The sequence below is a fragment of the Rhinolophus ferrumequinum genome, chromosome 3 (assembly GCF_004115265.2).
Source record: "Rhinolophus ferrumequinum isolate MPI-CBG mRhiFer1 chromosome 3, mRhiFer1_v1.p, whole genome shotgun sequence".
NCBI classification, from domain to species: Eukaryota; Metazoa; Chordata; class Mammalia; order Chiroptera; family Rhinolophidae; genus Rhinolophus; species Rhinolophus ferrumequinum.
The window spans coordinates 32,460,140-32,480,906 of NC_046286.1; the positions used below are offsets into that span (position 1 = coordinate 32,460,140).

The following is a 20,767-nucleotide window of genomic DNA, read 5'->3' on the forward strand; positions in this document are numbered from 1 at the left end:
GATCGTCCAAGAATACTATGAAGGACTGTATGCCATCAAATTCAATAATCTAGAAGAAATGGACAAGTTCTTAGAAAAATATAGCCTTCCTAGGCTGAATCACAAAGAGCTGAAAATCTAAATAGACTGATCAACAGTAAGGAAATTGAATCAGTCATCTAGAACCTTCCCAAAAGCAAAAGAACGGGACCAGATGGCTTCACTAGTGAATTCTACCAAACATTCAAAGAGGATCTAATACCTGTCCTATTCAAACTCTTCCAAAAAATTGAAGAAGAGGCAATACTCCCTAACTCATTTTATGGGCCAACATTACCCTGGTACCAAAACCAGGTAAGGATAACACAAAAAAAGAAAATTACAGACCAATATCTCTGATGAATGCAGATGCAAAAATCCTACACAAAGTTCTAGCAAATCGAATACAACAATGCAGTAAAAAGGTTATTCATCGTGATCAAGTGGGGTTCATCCCAGGGGCACAAGTATGGGTCAACCTACGCAAATCGATCAATGTGAAACACTACAAACAAAATAAAGGACAAAAGTCATATGATTATATCAAATAGATACAGAAAAAGCATTTGACAAGATACAACATCCATTTGTGATTAAAACACTTAATAAAATGGGTATAAAAGGAAAATACCTTAACATAATAAAGGCCAAATATGACAGACCCTCAGATAATATCATAGTTAATGGTCAAAAATTGGAGTACTTCACTCTACGTTCAGGAACAAGGCAGGGTTGTCCCCTATAACCACTGCTATTCAACATTGTATTGGAAGTCCTAGCCAGAGTAATCAGGCAAGAGAAAGAAATAAAAGGTATCGGAATTGGCAATGAAGAAGTTAAATTGTCACTTTTTGCAGATGACATGATGCTATATATAGAAAGCCCTAAAGACTTCACCAAAAAGCAACTAGAAACAATAAATGAATACAGTAAAGTTTCCAGGTACAAAATCAATGTACGAAAATCCATTGCATTCCTATATACTGACAATGAAATCTTAGAAAAAGAAATAAAACAACCAATTCCTTTTGCAATTGCAACAAAAAGAATAAATACCTAGGAGTAAACTTAACCAAGGATGTGAAGGACCTATACATTGAAAACTGTAAGACATTTTTTAAAAAATTGAAGAAGACACAAAGAAATCGAAAGGCATTCCGTGTTCATTGCTTGGAGGAATCATCATATTACCCAAAATGGCCATATTACCCAAAGCAATATGCAGATTTAATGCAATCCCCATCAAAATCCCAATGGCGTTTTTAAAGAAATAGAATCTGTGTGGAACCACAAAAGACCCCAAATAGCGAAAGTAATCCTAATAAAAAAGAACAATTCTGGAAGTATCACACTCCGTGACTTCAGCTTGTACTACAGGACAACAATAATCAAAACAGTATGGTATTGACAGAAAACAGACACACAGACCAATGGAATAGAGTTGAAAACCCAGAAATAAACCCACATAAATCTAGACAGATATTTTTTGACAAAGGAACTATGTACAATTTCAACCAAAAGTTCAAATAACAACTCATCATTTGTAATAGTGATAGTATTTTTAAAAATGAAGATATATTCTTTTATTTGCTTTTTAATATATCCATCTTTCCCTTTTCTCTGGAAAAAGAAATTTATGCAAATAATACACGCAAATAGTTAAAAGATCTATTAGCCCGGAAAGATTTGTAGGGAAAACCATAGGTCATTCTCTATTTTTTACTATTTCTCTAGTCCTAATGGTTTCCTCTCTATAGGTATTTTCACTTCCTATTATGATAAATGACAATTTATCACTACTTCCTCCCTCCCTCTCTCCTACTTTTAAAAAGAGATACCATTATTCCCATATCTTTCTTTGATCATTACTGTAGCTTCAAATAATATATTTAAGCTTCATACCCTGTTTTAACAAATATGACAGACCTTTCATTTTGTAAAATAAGGATATATGGAGTCTTTTCTCTTTATTCAGATTATCTCTTTTCCTCCACCTCCCAGCCTGTTAAATATATCCTTTGTTTTATATTTTCGAGGTTGCTAACATTCATACTCTGTTTTTCAACTGTCGTTAAATCTTACGTGTTTTGTCTATGGGTTGTTTCCAAATGTTGGAAACTAGTAAACGGCATTTGTGTTTTTCTTGTAGCACAAGGGTTTATAAAATTGAAATGACTAACCAACATAAAAAAAAAAAAAGGATCTTATTTTTCCTGCAAGACAAGGCAAATCTAGTTATCATTTTGGTACTGATCTGGGGAACCTGTGATGTAGAGATATAGATATATTCAGTATTTTAGAGGTTGTAGATTCAAAGATGTGGTCCTGTTGTAGTTAATAAAGTAGTGACTTGGAATTAGAATACCAGCTTCCTCTTATGTTACCTTGGAAAACTCACTTAACCTCTGTGAGCTTCTGTGAACTTTTCATCTGAAATGTGTTGCCTGCTTTCCAAGATTAAGTGAATGTTGTTAGCAAACAGTACAGGGCTGTATGCATGTATTATTGTTTGGTTTCTGGTGATACAAGAAAGAATGGGAAGCAGTCAAGTTTTGACTCATTTACTATGATTTGTGAACCATTTAATGTAAAGAGCTGCAACTTATAATAAAGCTAATTTTACGTTTTCCTATTATTTATATAATTTCTATTTTGCATAGCAAATAGTAAATAGCATAGTAAATAAGTGTTTTGGGTATCTCATGTTAATAAGTAAATTTTTTTAATTTTTAAATCAGTGAAACCATTTCTGGGATAATAAGTGTGAATTAGGATAGCCAAGTGCAAGAAGGGGAAAAATGAAGGGAGGAAGAGACCTGCAAAAGCCCCTGAATTTATAACTTGTCAAAGAAATCTAGGTACCTGGGATTGCACTTCTATGCTTATAAAAGTAGTTTAATCTGTGAAAAGTGTTTTAATTTGGACATAATTAATTTCAAGTGTTATTCTGCCCCTCACTAGTTATATGGTCTTAAGGAAATTATTCCATTTCTTTGAGCCTTTCATAATCAGTGAAATGGAAATAATCCCTGTCTGACAGTGTGTGAAAATTAAATGAGAAATTGAGTAAAGAGACCTGGTATTTTGAGTAAAGAGTGCTCAGTAAATATTGGTTCCCTTTGTCCTGCCATCAGTTTCTATTCTAAATTGCCCCAGATGTTAAAAAGCTGAAATAAGGTGGACTCTAGAAGCGTAGAACCAGCTTGATTTAAGAAAAAAACGGTCCACAAAGGAGTAGACTGACAGCCATTTATTTATGCCTTTCCCTTCTTAGTTTTCAAGAATTAGCTTTACTTGTATGCAAGGTAGCTGACTGATATGGTTTAACCTTTTTATGCCTCCTTTTGGGTCTTTTCTTCCCCAATAAGACAGCTATTCTCTACTAGTGTGGGAGTTCTGTGATATTTCGTAGCGCTACTGGAAGAACCATCTTTCTCCCCTGGGAGTTGTCTTCTTAAGCTTTGCCCAGCCATCAGCTTTTCAGGGCCTTCTTTTGAGAACCACTGAAATGTGATAGTTTTGCTGACTTATTAAGATTTTTCATGATTTGACTCTGTACTACATATCTAAATTTAATTCTCACCATTCTCCTGGTGCATTTTATGGAACCACTTCCAGTTTCTCCAATTTGATGGGTTCTAATTTACCTTACTATTTATGCATGTTCTCGCTTCATCATTATCTCCTATGTTACACCATAGATAACTCCCAAAGATAGTTGAAGTTTCCTCTGCTTTGTTGTAATAGCACTTTCTGTATACCTCTTTCAGCTCTTACCATCTTATAATTTTCTTCCTCAGAAATGGAATTCTAATACAATCAAATATCAAGAATCCGTAAAGTAGAATGCTTTTTAAAAATGAAGAAAGTTTAAAGAAATATATAGGTAGAGACAATTCATATTGTATCACTAATCCATTACTGTTATCAGTAATTGAATAATCTCAACAACTGTGAATGAAAAAATTCACCATAAAGTTAGATCCTTCAGTAAACTTTGCATAGATAATGAAACTAGAGTCCATTTGGCATTACAAGCCTCCATATTGTTTTCCCTATATTCAACAGCTTCCTTTTGTCATTGCCATTAATTGTGTGCTTACCTGGATTAGGAGATAAAGATAATTACATTGCCATTTGCTCTGGCCTCCCGAAATAGGGAGTTAAGAGATTATCACATTGTATTGCAATTATTTGCTTATATGTTTCTATTCAAACTAGATTGTGAACTCTGAAAACAAGGGCAGTCAGTGTTCTTATTTATGTTCATATCTCATAGTTCCTGGTATTTTTAGAGGTTTAACAAATTGTGGTCGAATGAATGCTTACTTGTTCACAAAATAAATAAGAGATACCAATGCTAGGTGTTTAACCAAACCAAATGCAGAAAGGTAATGATAGGAATAAAATATAAATTATCATGACTTAATGTGAGTATTTGTAGGCCTCTATCACAAGTCACTGAAGACGTAGATCTGATGTTTGGGTTAGCAGATAACTGAGAGGCAAAGTGAAAATAGAGTCATTTCATCAAAAAAAAAATAGAGCGCTAAATTAAGAAGTTAGATGAAAACTCATTTGTTCAATAAATATTTGCTAAGTGCCTATTATGTGTAAGACGTAGTGCTCACTCCTAAATTAAAGCAATGAAAAAGATGTACTTGGTTCCTAACCTCGTGAATAGAGGTTTTCTAGTAAATATTTAGAAAGCAGAGAGGGTTTCAGATTCAAGACTAAAAATGAGTATACACATATGTTCAGGTCTTCTTGATTCCAGTACTCTTTGGTAATAGCAATATAGAAGCACAAAAAGGAATAACAGGAAAACATTTCAATAAGTTTTGAAGGACAGAAAACAAGTGGGAGCTGAACTACCTTGTGGAAGACCTCCCAGGAATTCCAGGCAGGTACATACAGCACATGAAGGAAGTGACACATGGGCCTGAAAACGGATAAATTAAAGGGTCGTGACTGGGTCAGTTGTGATAGTTGTGCATCCAGGCCCGAGTGCAGAATGGCAGGAAGATTGCTATTCACCTTACGACAAAAACCTCAGGGCTTTTCTCTAACTAAATTGCCATGGACTGGTAATACTCCAGAGTAAAGCACTCTTTTTTTCCTTTTCCTTTTCTTGGTGGTAAAAAACACATAACATGAAATCTATCCTTTTAACAAATTTAAGTATACAGTACAGTGTTGCGAACCATATGCACATTGTTATACAGTAGTTCACTAGAACTTTTTCACCGTTCATGACTGAAACCCTATACCATTGAATAGCAACTCTTCATTCCCCCGCTCTCAGCCCCCAGCAACTATTTTACTTTCTGCATCCATGAGTTTAATTTCATTAATATGATAACTCTCATATAAGTAGAATCATGCAGTATTTGGCTTCTTTCACTTAGCATAAGTCCTCACGGTTCTTCCATGTTGTAGTGTATGACTGAATTTCATTCTTTTTTTCAAACTGAAAATATTCCCTTGTATACCTCATTTTCTTTATCCGTTCATCTATAAGAGACATTTAGGTTTTTTTCCACCTCTTGGCAACTGTGAGTAATGCTGCAATGAACATGGGAGTTCTTATATGTCTTTGAGACCCAGTTTTCAATTCTTTTGGATAAATACCCAGAAGTGAGATTGCTGGATCATATGGTAGTTCTATTTTTAGTTTTTTGAGGAACCTCCATACTGTTTTGCATAGCAGCTATACACCATTTTACATTCCCATCAACAATGTACATGGGTTCCATTTTCATGAAGAAAGAATCGTATGAGAGACAGGCCTTGCCTTCAAGAAGTTTCTGTTCCTTCCTCCTGAAATGCTATTTCTTTTCATTTTCATTTGACTAACTCTTCTTCATGGTATTTCATGTCAACTGCTATACTAGCAACAAAGCTTTTCCCAACTCCACAGACAAGATTCACCCTCAAACCAAAAAATGCCATAGCATTATTCTGTCCTTCTCTGTAGCTACTTAGTCCAGATGTAATTTACAGAATTAGATCAGGGCAGGGAAAGGGGGTTTTTTTTGTTTGGTTTGGTTTGGTCTGGTCTCATACTAAACTTAGAACAATGTGTGGCTCAGAGTAACTGTACAATAAATATTTAAAATTTTATTGTGAAATGTATCATACATTTTTTGAAGATCACATAAAACATTATTAAGTAAAGACCCAAATACCCAACCCTTCATTTAAGGACTAGAACATTACTAGTACTGTAAAAGGTCTCCTGTGTACCCCTCCTGACTTTTGTGTTCACTCTTGTGGTTTCTTTATAGTTTTGTCACCTATGACTGTATCCCAAGGAAATATCTCGTTGAGTTTGGAAAAATTGTAGCAAACAAAAATCCAGTTGTGTAAGAAAGCTGCAGTATCACTACTATTAAAAGACAGCTCCCAGAAGAAAAGCTGAACAGAGTGTCTGGGTTATTGTATGCTTCTGTATACTTGGGAGATTTTAAGACCCCCCCCCTTTGGGGAAGTTAGTGGACAGGGTCGAGAATGAATTGTTTGAAACTTAGAGGGCAGCACATTTAGGGCTTCTGGCAAGGTTGTAATGTGATGAAATATTGAATATCCAACATAGGCTGTTTTGCAGCTAAACTTACCTAAATTCAACTTTTTTTTTTCACCTCTTAGGAATAGGTCAAAGCAGAAAACTTCTGTAGGGTGAAGAGACTGCCCTCATCTGATCTAGGCAATAGAACAGAAACTTCATCAGTGTACTGTCAAAACAAATCTAGTACTGAAAAGAGTCTGGCCAAGCTTACGTATCTATCTGTTGAGGCAACCCAAGTCAACCTTTATCAGTCACCTTCCGTATCTAAGGCAGAGGATCCCTTAGGAATTTTGCTTCACCATCTTCCTAGTGCTTCCCTTTGCCTCTCTTCTGCATTGGATCTCTTATTTCCTCCTGTTTTTCCTCTTTCTTAATTTACTGTCTCATTTTGGTGGAGCCTATTCTCCAATATCTTTTGAGAAAAGTGGCATAGGAAATGTTTTGAGAAAAGTGGCATAGGAAATATTTTGAAATCTCTACTGTTTAAAAATGTCTTTATTCTACTTTTACTTGTTTGAAAGTTTACCTAAGTATAGAATTCTAGGTTGGAACTCTTTTTTTCCTTCAGAATTTTGAAAATATTGCTCCATTGTCTTTTGGTTTGCAGCATTGCTGTTGAGCCTTCCAAAGCCATTCTGATTGCTAATCCTTTATATGTGGCCCTTTTTCCCCCCTTTCAAAAATCTTGTACAATCTTCTCTTTGGTTCTGGAGTTCCGATGGCACATAGTGATATAATTCAGGTCTCTGAGTATTCATTGGGCCTCTTTAATCTGGAAACTTATGTCCTTTAGTCCTGGGAAGTTTTCTTATTTTGTTTGTGATTTTCTCCCATCTTTTTTCTCAATTCTTTTTGAAACTTCTGTTATTTAGGTGGTGGATCATCTTCACTAGTTTTCTTAATTTTTAGTTTTTTTCTTTCCATTTTTCCTTTTGTCTGTTTGCTCTATTTACTGAGATTTTTCTTCAACTTGAATCCCTTTTTATCTATTTCTCTCCCTATTTTCACCTCTCCCTCTTTCTCTGTTCTCTCTTCTCTCCTTCTCTCCCCCCTTTTATCTCTTTCTTCTTTTTCTTCTTTATTTTGGTCTCTAAATTGCATGTTAGAAACTTTCATCAGACTTCTGGTTGTCCTCAATTATCTATACTTGACTGAAAGGAGAGCTGATTGGAAATTTCTAAGAGCATACATGGGACTTGTATCTTTGATCTTCACATTAGGATGATGTCAGCGAGCCATTCGCTAAGGAATCTTTGAAGTCAGTACCTATAGAGCTTATCTATTACAACAGATCTACATAATAGATCTATTACAGATTTTTTGGGTTGGTCAGATTCCTCATGTCAAGAACTGTGAAGAACCTGAGATTTAACCCTACCTATTGTTGAAAAAATTCTCCATGTTTTCTCACATTTCTGTACATCTTGTGAGCAGAGACACTGAAAGATCTGTTCCAGGCTTTTAAAGGATGTTTCTACAGCAAACAGCTTTAGAAGATATAGATAGTGTATCTAGAGCAGAAGGTTGATTTGTTTACTGTTCAGTGTAACAAAGGTAAGGTCTCTCTCCAGTTTAAAGTTTAGACAGGTTTTCTTGTAACCCCTTATAAAAGACTGATGTTTTCTAAACTTAGAGTTACCCGACTGTGATAAAAACCCCCACTGTATGCATAGCATCCACCTGGGCCTGCCTCCATTGTCACTCCCATGGGACTTTGAGGAGTAAGGACGAGGGGCACTGATATAAACATGAAGCTCCTGCTGCTTGTTATGCTGTAAGTAATAAGGTCCTTTGTCTCTGACCTGGGAGTCTTACATCTTCTCCCAACATTCATGAAACTGATAGGCTAGCTTTTTAGATTGCATGTAGGGTAAAATCTTAGGCTCTTTATAGTTCTTGAGAAGCCTGCGAAGATTCATATCTATTTCCTTCCTGGAGAGTAAGAATCTAACTGCCAGCCTTCTAGTAACCCAGTAGAGGAAGAGCTCTGCGAGTCTCTGCGTTCAGTATTCAGTATGCCTATACTCATATACTCATGCTCTCAGTTTTGCCAGGTGACTTTCAGTTCAGAGGGCCTCTGTTTAATTCTCTCCGGGGAATAAACCTCTTGAACTCTAGTAGGGTGAAGGAGAGCAGCTACTAATGGCATGTAGTAGAGGAAGGTACATAGAAACCTGTTCTGATCTTTGCTAATAGGTTACCTTCTCAAGCATTGCCTGACTTTTCTGCTTAAAATTGTTACCTTTCTCACCCTCTATTCTCTCTTTATTTTTTTCCATAGCACTATCATCAGACATTCTGTATCATTTACGTATTATTTTTATTCTCTGTTGCCCCATGAGGTCAGAGATGTTTGGGTTTTTTTTCCTGCGTATCCCCAACACCTAAAAGTGCCTAGCATATAGTAGGTATTCAATAAGTATTTGTTGATTGGGTGAGTGAATGAATGACTAGGAAGAACATGAGTGAATGAATAACTAGGAGGAACTTGCACATCTTTTAACTGTTGCTCCTGGTTTGAGAATAAAAGAAAAGTTTATTATTTGTAAGTCATTGGTACATCTTTTTTAAAGCTTTAAGTATTGATGTTAATTAAGAGTATAGGTAACTTTCAGAGATAGTTAATGATTATCATTCCAAAGCAATTTAGAATGACTTATTTTGTACACAGTTTCTTATCCCATAGTAGCATCCCTCTTAGGTCATTCCTAACAGCAGTGTTCTTTCTTTATGTTTGAGCATTTCTAGCACTCTCACTCAATAAATATTGGATATACTTTGTTGGTAGAGCCAATGGGGTTTGCTGAAGAATTGCATGTGGAGCATAGAGGACAGAAAAATTAATAAAGATCACAGGGCTAGTAAGTGACAGAATTTAAACCCAGCTGGTCTGGCTCCAGAATCTATTCTTAACTACTATGCTATGCTTCTTCGATAAATGAAAAATAATAAAAATGACTAAAAAGAGGTTGCCTGTGAGTTAGGAGTAAAACCAGAAAAAATGTGATGTCCGGGAAGCCAAATTAAAGTGTTTCAAGAATAAGAGAATGTGTAACTGTGTGAGATGCTGATTATAATAAGCCAAGTAAGATGAGATCTGGGAACCCATTGCATTTATCGAAGAAGAAGTTATTAATGGTCTTGATAAGAGCAATTTCATGCGCCAAAGACCAGTTAAAGTGTGAATTAATTACTTGTTGTGCAGGAATTTACCCCCAAACTTAGTTTAAAACAACAAACATTATCTCACAGTATCTTTGGGTCTGGAATCCAGAAGTTGTTTAGCTGCTTACCTCTGGCGTAAGGTTTCGTAAGAGGCTACAGTCTATTACTTCTGCTGTATTCACATAAATCATACAATTACTTCTGCTGTATTTACACAGATCAACCCTGGGACTTTGTGGGAGGAATTATACAAGGATGTGAATACCAGGAGGTGAGAATCATTGGGGACCATCCTGGAGACTGGCTGTCACGAAACTGGCCAGAGAGAGAATGAGAGGAGATGAATTAGAGACATTAAATACCAAAGAATCTTTAGAGGAGTTTGCCAGAAAGGGGAGCAGACCAAATAGTGATTTTTGTTCAGGTGTATCTACAAATAGATAAGCATCAGTAAGAAACGAAGACGCTCCAGGCCCAGGAGTAGTAGGAATGGAGAAGAGGCGACAGCCCTGACTGCAGAGAGCTGCTCCAGCACCATCCTCAGGGAAGAGCAACAGAGAAACTCACTTTTTGAAGCAGCAGATTCAAAGTTCACATTATCTGGGTGCTTTAAAAAAAATCTGCTGTCCATTGAGGAAAATTTCTTTCCCTTCTCAGCAGTTCTCTGAAATGCACAATTGAGTTTCTGATCTACTTGGTTTCACACCATAGATAGACATAGATATGAAATATAGATATGTAATAGATATAGATATGTAAGATATATCTTAAGATATATATACATATATCTTAAACTTACAGTAAAGTTGTTTAAGTGTAAGACAGAGAACTTTTTTCCTGAATCATGTAAGAAGAACCATTTAAGGGTAATTTGCTGACATAATTCTCCATCATCCCCATATATTTCAGAATGTATTTTCTCCAAATAAGAATATTCTCCTACATAACCCCAATAAAATCATCAAAATCAATAAATTAACTGGTACATTACCACCGTCTTATCCTCAGACACGTTCAGGTTTTGCTAGTCATCCCAATAAAGTCCATCGTGGCAAAATGATCCAGTATGGAATCATGCATTGTGATTAGTTATGTCTCTTTCATCTCCTTTATTCTGAAACAGTTCCTCAGTCTGTCATTGACTTTCATGACCCTGACACTTTTGAAGACTATAATCCTGTTAATTTGTTGACTGTCCTTCAATTTGCATTGGTCGGAAATATCCTCATGCTTAGATTCAGGTTATGTACCTTTGTCAGGAATGTCTCAGAAGGTGATGCTATGTTCTTATTATATTCTATTAGGTGGCACATGGTTTCTACATGTCCCATGACTGATGATGTTAATTTGGATCATTTGATTCAGCCAGACTTCACTGTAAAGTTACTCTTTTTCCCTTTTAATTAATAAGTATCCTATTCGTTGTCAAACTACTGATTTGTTCATTTATTTATATCACTGTGGATTTATGGATTTCTACATTATTTAATGGATGTTAATCCATTACTAGCATAATTTATTTTGATGCTGAGTTCATCCCAGATATGAGCAAGGGTCGCCTCTTCAAGCTAGCTTTTATGTGCTTTTGATGTGTCCCCTCATTCTTTTAGCACTTCCTTCCTTTCTGGTATGAAAGATGGCCCAGACTTTTCTTGTCCTATCTGTGCCCCAGCTCCAGAGTCACCCATTTCTCTCCAAAGACTTGGTTCCTTTTAGGGGAGAATAGTATTCAAAACCAGTATTTGGGACTATGCTGCTCCTAAGCCCTTTGAATGGACAGAGCTAGTGAATAAATGTACGTACACACATATATCTTTACACATGCGTATACAAAGTTAGCATCTGTCTTTACCTAAATATATAGTGAAAACCATGAGTTCACATCAGTATCTAATTTTAACCTAGTACAATTGGCTTCATTCTATGTTAGTACCTCCTTTCTGTATGTGTACATTCTTTCTCAGATAATAAGAAACCTGACTCTCATTATCTTTAATGTATTTTCTTATTTGATCAATTCCTTATATGTGCCAGTCTCCTGTCACTGCACCCTCTCCCTCATGGGCTCCTTGGGCTTCAGCACGTCATGCCAGGTCACTCCCTCCTCACCGCACTTAGACTTGCTGAGTCTTGTGCCAGGAGTTCTTCTGAAAGGAGGTTCTCTTCACCTTGCTTTGGCTCCATTAAAATGTATCAGGCTGCCCCTGCCCACACTTGCCCTCTTTCCCATATGGAAGTTTTAGTCATTTCTTTTGGATTCCAACATGGTGCATAAGGCTGCCCCTCTGTGAGGACACTCTCCTCTTGTAGTTTGGGCTCCAAACCCCCAGCCTCAGGTACTTTCCCATGCAGTCCCCCTACTCACCCTGCTCAGGTTCTGATACTTCACTCCAGGCTGCCTTCCTCACCAGGCACAGACTCAGCCATCAGACCATCACCCCACGTGGACAGACCACCCTCTTACTGCAGTTGGACTCTGATGTCCCACTCTAGGTGTCTGCCCTACAGAGATGGCCCCCTTGCTTTGTCTCTAGCTTAAACATCTCCAGTTTCTTTTAGTTTTTTATATCATGTTGTTTCTGGACGATAGAGTAATAAAGCAGCAGGTGGGCTGTTGGAAAGACCTAACACCAACAACCTGGCAGAGCACATTTTACAAGTTAAGGACATGGTCTTCCATTAGACTGCTTTCACTTCAGACACCAGCTGCCAGTTCAGTGGTCCACAAACTACCCTTCCTGCTGACCAGCTGGCTGCATATTTGGGGTTCCTGTTACCCCCTCTTGTTTGATAATTCACTACAACAGCTCACAGAACTCAGGAAAGCACTCTACTTATCTTACAGTTTTATTATAGCAAAAGCCAGCCTAAAATCAGAGCCAGCCTAAAGAAGAAATGCATAGAGCAAGGTCTAGAGGGTCACAGATTTGTGAAACTTTTGTTGTTCTTTCCCTATGGAGTCAGGATGCATTGCTCTCCCAGAAAATTGATATTGACAACATAGAGAATATTGAAAATCAGGGCAGCTCACACAAGCTTCATTGTCCAGAGTTTTTATTGGTGTGTTGTTACACAGCCATGCTTGACTGAATCATCACCCATGTGGCTCAATCTCTAGCCGCCTTCTGTTCCCTGGAGGTTGGGCTTATATCATGTGGCTCAAAGCCTCAACTCTGCTCACATGGTTGGTGTTACTGGAGTGGTCGCTCCCATCCTGAGTCATCTCCTCAGCATAAACTATCTAGGGGCCTACCTTGATTCACCTCACTAACTTAAGCTGTCAGGGCCCACTATGAATAACAGAGACAGGCCTGTCACTGGGAAATTCCAAGGATTCAGAGGCCAGGTCCCAGTAATCTGGCACAAAACCCAGCTAGATTCTATATTCATAGGATTTAGAGGTTATTTCCTAGCAACAAGGACAAAGGTCAACCAAATTCTTTACTATGCAAACTGGAAAACTAAATTGCTTTCTTCTGTGGTATACATATCAATTTTTTTACTCTTTAAAATATCCACCTGGAGATTTCCTTATTTACTTTCTCAGATTATAAACTGTATAACAATTTAATAATGGTTACAATGTTCTTACCTATTAATTTATCATAGAAATGAATAAATTTTCAGAAATGTTCTAATACTGCTGTATAAAATGATAATACATTGAAGTAATATAATAAAACTTATAGTGTTTTAAAGTAAAAGTTTTAATTTACTTGTATTATATTTTGCCCTTTACTCGTCAGTTATATATCTTATTTGTTTTAGGTATGACTTTAGCCTTTCCAGCTTCAGTTCATGATTCTCTGATTTGCAGTAAAACATTTCAAATTCTATATAAAAATGAGGAGGTTGTTTTAAACGATGTTATGATCTTCAAAGTTAAAATGTTGTTGGATGAAAAAAAGGTAAACATCTCTTCATATACATTTAGATAAATATTTTAATAAAGCCTCAATATTCTATAGATATTCAAAAAGTATTGTACTTTCTCTTTAGATTGAAGAAACCCTTGAGGAAATGAGTTTTCTCTTATCCTTGGATCTACACTTCACAGACGGAGATTATTCGTAAGTAGGCTAATCAATTAAAAACCCTTATTTACTCATGACTATTATCTGTTAATATTAGATTCCTCATTTTCTTCTTAGAATCCAGCCTGTCCCCTTCTTTATTTTTTAGCTACTTCTATTTGCGGAGGGAGTGTCATGAGAATGGTTAAGCCTGCTCTTTTGTGCCCATGCTGATTCCATGAGCTCCAGGTAGCAAAATGAGACAAGTTGAAGAAATATGAATCAATCTCCTAGACTCTAGAAATTACACTGTTGATATAATAGCACAGCCATGACACATTTAAATATAACTGAACTCTCTTCTACTTTACCACGGGCTACATTTTAGTGGCATAAGTGATGCCTTCTTTAGGTGGGATTTTTTTTTTTTTTATATTGAGCGAGTTATCAAGACTGATGTCTCCTACACTTATCAGTTGTTTCTAGTTCATTAATTTCTAGAACACTTGAGAAACTTACTCATATATCTGGACATGCAGTCATTTTTTTTTAGGGACAAACTGTGCTTGTATTCATTTAAGACAAGAATCAGATCCATTTAACAATTTTATTTTTAAAGGGTTTTTTGTTGTTGTTTTTATTCACATGTATACTTCTAGAAAATTATATATAAATTAAGATTACATGTCTTAATTAAATTAAGGCTACATGTCTTAATAAATGATTAAGCAGTCACATTACTGCAAGTTCTACTTGTGATGTCCTCTTTGCTATTATAAAGGAATAAGAATTTTTTTACCTGGAAGCTACTGCTCCTCTGTAATACTGTTCATTATACAGGCTTCCTTAAGGGATTCTGTTTTAAACCATGTCAGAATTCTGTAGGTGAAGTAAGCTGAAATGAGTAGTTTATTAGCAGTAGATAGTTATAATGTGTGTATGTATGGGTTAAAGTATATATTCCAGGGGTGTGAAAAAAATGTATACAAGTGGACACTTTGGTCAACGTTGCTCAAGCAGTAGTTCGCCGTAATCAGAAGTGTCTGGACGCTGATGGCAACTACATTGAGCACCTCTTGTAATTGCAGAAGTCAAACGTGACTTATATTCATCTTTTGTTATCAGTATACATTATTACAATTTTAATACACTTTTCCTTTCTTAAAAGGTGTATACATTTTTTTGGCACTGTGTTTGTGTGTGTGTAATGGATATAATTTTATGGATATAATGTTCATGGAATTGTGTCAAATATTTTGTATGTGTAAATCTGATGATAGACTAAATATAATAAAATATCTACCAATGGTTTGCTTAGTTTTAAGAAGCATTTAATAACAAAATTTTGTACAGTAAAACTGTTTTTAAATATCTTTTAGAATTTATTTTAATCAGATTTCACACATATACTGCAACAGTACAATAAACAGTATTTCCTATGGGGGGAAAATTTAGTATAAGATGAGATTAGGTATCAAAAAGGACTCATTTTATAGGGACATTAGTGAAAAAACTAATCTATCAGTCCATACCTTGGACTGATAGAAATCTATAGGTAGGATCTTATTAGATTTCATATAGCTGTCTAATGCAAATGTGGTACTTTAATAATTATTCTTATCAGTTTTTTTAAAAGTAATTAAATAACTAAATGTTTGAATAGTTTAAACTACTATCTGAAAATATTGGCCTTTACTTAATAGTCGATACTTAATGCAAATATGTTGCTTTTTATAGGGCAGATGATTTGAACGCCTTACAACTGATAAGTAGCCGGACACTGAAGCTGCACTTTAGCCTCCATAGAGGCCTTCATCATCACGTTAATGTTATGTTTGATTATTTCCACCTTTCTGTTGTGTCTGTTACAGTCCATGCATCTTTGGTTGCATTACACCAGCCACTAATAAGGTAAATTTAACCAGTACTCTGGTCCTTAGTAATGTAGTCTTATTTGTATAGTGAAAACACATACTTTGATAAAGATAACTAAGGAATTTCTAAATTCATAATTATTTAATGAATACTTTCATTTTATACTAAAATATTAAATTAATAAATTTTAAGAGCATGAGAACATTAGACTGATAACTTTTTTATTACAGAAGAATGGAGCAATTGTTGTTAAATAAACTGACCCAGAAAAAGACTGCAATCTGGAAATAACCGCAGCTTTGTTTAGTCTGTACCTGGGTTTTAGTGAAATGGTATACTGTAATTATTCATCCAATGGAAAAGTATGTTCATTTTTTATTAGTTTTTGGTTGTTCTCTTCTCTGGAGGGACTAATTTTATCTTCTTAAATCTATACTATACAGTAATTCTTGTTTTCTAAGTCACTAACCAAATTATTGGGTCTTTACTAAACCTTTTAAAATTATATCGTGCATTTTAGCTTAAAAGTGCATAAAATTGTGCATCATAATAAATGCATTAGGATAATGAGTTTTGCCCACTTTCACGTGGAGACTGATTGTTTTTCATTAACGTTACAATACAATTTAGGCTTTTCAGTTTTTACAATAAAACATCATCCTTGTGTAGAATGGGCAACACATGGACACTTTAAAATCAATAACTTGTATGAAAAGACTCTAAATTGATTTGATTTCTGAACTGTCTACTGTATAATTTCTGACAGAAATCTGATTCCAACAACTGATATTAGGGGTGATGCTTAAGAGTTATAGTGTTTAACTAATTTGTCAGAAAACTAAATAGGTAATTTTGTAGAATTACCCTCAATTTATAGAAGACCAACACAATTTACCATATTGTCCACAAGTAAGAGCTTTCTGTGGCATATCTTTACATTGTTTTAAAAACTATAAGTGAGGACCTTTTTCATTGTGTTGTCCGGTGATCTCTTTTAGAGCACAGGGCTAAGAAGAAATCTGTTTGATGACTTGCTTTGCCTTCCTTATTCTCTAGTAAGATCTAGTTATCTAGTAAGTAGTTGTTTTGCCATCTTTGTCTTACCTCTTAGACCTTTGAGAGCTTGTGCTCAGCTGTATAACTTCTGTAAATAGGCAAGTGTTTCTGTTATTATATATAATTTTATCATAAACTTCAAAAATATTTTAGATGTTGATTCAATTAATATGTAATAACATGATCACTGAATGAAACTTCTCTGAAAAGAAAGTGTTGTTTTTTTTTTAATATAACTTTCAAATAAGCAGTGTACAGTATTTTATATGAATTACATGTTAGGTTTTATTGCTAAAAATTTGTTTATAAAATACATTCTCTTGCAGTGTTGTGAATCTCTTATTTTTGTAATTTCAATAAGAATCCCTAACTAAACTATTTCAACCATTTTGCTTTATAACACTGGCTTAGTTTCTCTTGTGAAAAATGTACAATTTATAGAGGTTAGCTCAGGTTATTAATGTTGCTTTTTTCAGGCCCTAAATAAATAGAGTAGTGATATTCACATCACTAATCCTAGTGAGTTAAATGTGTGCTTCCTCTTACAATGCAGCACTTTTTGCCACAGACTAGTAGGAGAAAGGGACAGCTCATCTTCTAGAGACTGTTTGCTGGAAGGAGAAGACATTTTTGGCTCAGAATCAGAAGCCAAGAGGATAAACTGTTGGCTCTGGTTAGTGACTGGAAAAGAAAATGAGGTGCTTGCAACAGCTGAGGTTCTGTTCTTTACCTACCTGCCACGGGCCCTGATACCCCCCTCTTGCTGCTAGGACTTTGCCCTGAAAGAAGCAACAGCTTTCCCTGCCTTTCTTTGCTTAGAAATGAGAGGTTGGAGAAGGGAAGCAAGGAAAGGGTAAAGGAAAGCTTTTTGCTGGTGGCATGCTGGTAGAGGGGTCATGTTACAGGTAACATTCCTCACTGTTTATGCTTCGATAAGTTTTTCCTGAAGTTTTATTATAGGTAGATTTTTTTATCCTCTGAACAAAATGAAAAAAAAAAATTAAATTTATAATATTATCTTTTTAAATGTTATTTTTATTTAAAATAATTTCTATGATCAACCATAGACATTAAATCAGTTCTATAAAGTGAGTGGGGTTAGGATTTCTTTCTTTGCTTGTTTTTTACATAATCTGTTTTCTCATATTTGAATTCTTTTAAGAGCAACTTTTATGATTTAATTCTGAAAAACACATCGTAGCAAATGGAATTTACCATTGACTTGCAGCTCCCTTTCCTGGGGTATAGATATTTTATTTTTGCAAAGCAAATTGATTTTGCAAATGAAGGCTACTCTCTGCTTATGGCAAAATTGATTTACTTTCTTGTCTTTTTCCTTTTGCCAAACTGCCAAACAGTCCAAATGTTTTGGCCTACTTATAATTAACTAGTACTTTATAAAATAAAATTGTGTATGATTTTTAAACTTTCAGACAGAATAGCCTTCTTATTCTATAGAATTTACGGTTTATTAAATGCAATGCTAATGCTAACAACACGAGTTCAAATAATACGTGAGAGAGATGGTAGTACCTTGAAGCACTCACAAAGGTTATCTTAGTAGGGTTCATAGCCAGCCTTTTAGTGAAAAGAAAGGAATGTCTTGTTTTTGAGAAATAGAGGTAGCAAGTAAATTTAGTAATTTTTCTTTTCTACATTTATTTGGGAGCTGCTTATTTCTGTAAGTAGCATCCATGTATGAATATTAACTTGATAAAGTTGATAACCAGTTCTGACAGATTAGTATTTCCAAATTAAACTTGACTCTCATTGGAGCATTTGATATCTTGCTCCCCTGCATATGTCATCAGTTTGATGCAAATAAATTCTTACAAAAATTCTCAAAAAAAAGAAAAAAGCTCGGACACTTATTTGTCAATTAGCTACTCTGGATTCCTGTTTTATCTTTATAATCCTTTGAAACTCCCTGAAACCCAATTATAGAGAAGTAATCTCAAGCATATAGTCTTAGTTTTTTAATATTCATTGTGTTGTTGCATAATAATTCAAATTATTAAAGGAAAAATTACTTTAAGAATGCTTTAGAAATCATAACCTTGCAAAAACCCTTGCTCTTTATTCTATTCCACTAAGATTTTCTTTTGGAAACATGTATCATGCAAAAAGACCATGTGACAATAATAACGTAATACTATTCCTCCAGCTTTCCTCGCCCTGTGAAGACTACTTGGTTAAACAGAAATGCACCAGCACAAAACAGAGATTCTGTGATTCCTACTCTTGAAAGTGTGGTCTTTGGTATTAACTACACAAAACAGTTATCACCAGACGTAAGAACTAATATTTTTATAAATCCTTTCTTCCCTCTTTCTTCAAATGAAATGTTATTTTTTTTAATTGTTTTATCTGTGAGTGTGATGTTCTTTTTATTAATGTTTTGAGCTCAACATCTTACAGATCTAATTAAATATGATCTGAACAAATTGGATGTTTCCAGTTGTTTATTATGAAAACTTAACTTGATATTTCAAGATTTTACCAAATTTAATGGCTAGAGATCTTTGACTATGAGTGCCTTTTTCAACTTGTTATTCGCATCCCTTGCTCCCTTAACTTAACTGGTAGAATCATTCCAAAGGAGCCTGCCTGTAAAGAACAATGCCAGAGTTGAGACTCAACTTGTAATAGTACAAGTATAGCCATTATGCCCATAAAAGGAGAGGGAACTTATACTGTAAAAGCAGAGTGTCTGTCTCTCAGTCCAAATGTAATATGAATCTCAAATTTTGAAAACTCAAAATTTAATCTCCTTGTTTTAAAATTCCACTGTAACTGAAATTACTAGAGTTGCATTTAATCTGTTTCAATTATTTGTATGAACAAGAGCAACTCTTAAAATATTGCAATATTTCATACATGGTTTCTGATAATGGTAATTAGTAAATTCTGAGGGTTTTTTTCCTGTATTTCTCTAAGTTTCAAGTGTAATATTTAAAAATTTTTGGTTACTAACATTGTGTATCCCAAATCCATTCTTTGTTTAGGGTTGCAGCTTCATTATTGCAGACTCCTTCCTACATCACGCCTACCATTTTCATTATACACTTTGTGCCACTTTGCTGCTAGCCTTCAAGGGATTGCACAGCTACTTCATTACGGTAACAGAAGAGATTCCCTCTTGTCAAAAACTAGAACTGGGTATGTTCAAAGTAGCCAGACTTATCCTATAGTTCAAGTCATTCTCTTCATTTTCACATTGCTAGTTATCAGCTTTGCCATAGTTTTTCTATGCTAAATCTATAATTGTTTATGTGCTTCACTTTTACTTCTCTGTCAATTCCATCTTTTTCAACCCTTGATAATTACTTTCTGCAATTAAAATTTTTTATGATATTGAGAAACAACTTCTTGATGCTAAGTTTGAAATGAGTCTTTTAATAAGTTTTTTTAAAAGTGTATGTGTATATACAACTCTTCAAATGTAATCAGAAAGCATACTGGAAAGAAAATGTAATTATCTACAGAATCATGGCAAGATAAATTAAATCCATACTTTCAAATATTTAACAATCTAAGCAGAGTGTAGATGCTTGGGGCATTTTTATATATAGTTGGTTTTAAGTGAGCTCAGATCTTACTTCTTTTATTTGCTTTCATAGAATAACAACATTACTCAGCTTTAACATTCTGAAAATAATTTAAATCATTAAAAAATTATTCTTCAGTTTTTGTCCAACAGGAATCTCTGCATATATATTTAATAGATAATAAAATATCATATTGCCTTGATTGTGTACACCATTTATAGTTTGTAAGATGCTTTTACATATATAATTTCACAAAATATAAATTATTAGGATTAGTAAAAATACATTTTTATTTAGACTTTTAATGATAGTTTTTCATAAACTTTTATTTTTAAAATATCAGCTAATAGCTCACTATAAAAGCACATTTTAATGATCTCTTCAGAATAAATTTTTTATTATTATACTTGAGTAAATCGAGAATTACTTTGTAAATTTCACTTAAATTATTCAGTGGTTTTTGTTTATCTCTTTGCTCCTCAGAGATCACAGTCTTTTAACAATATTGATGCACTCAAAATAGT

At 34.7% G+C, this 20,767-nt stretch overlaps 1 protein-coding gene across 1 annotated transcript in view; it reads left to right on the forward strand.

The window, feature by feature from the left end:
* Positions 1-20,767, forward strand: part of FAM135A (family with sequence similarity 135 member A) — a 107,122-nt gene that overhangs the window by 36,122 nt on the left and 50,233 nt on the right. The window contains 5 exon segments of the mRNA XM_033099372.1: positions 13,520-13,659; positions 13,751-13,821; positions 15,502-15,675; positions 18,860-18,986; positions 19,701-19,854. Of these exon segments, the coding sequence (XP_032955263.1) occupies positions 13,520-13,659; positions 13,751-13,821; positions 15,502-15,675; positions 18,860-18,986; positions 19,701-19,854 (666 nt within the window).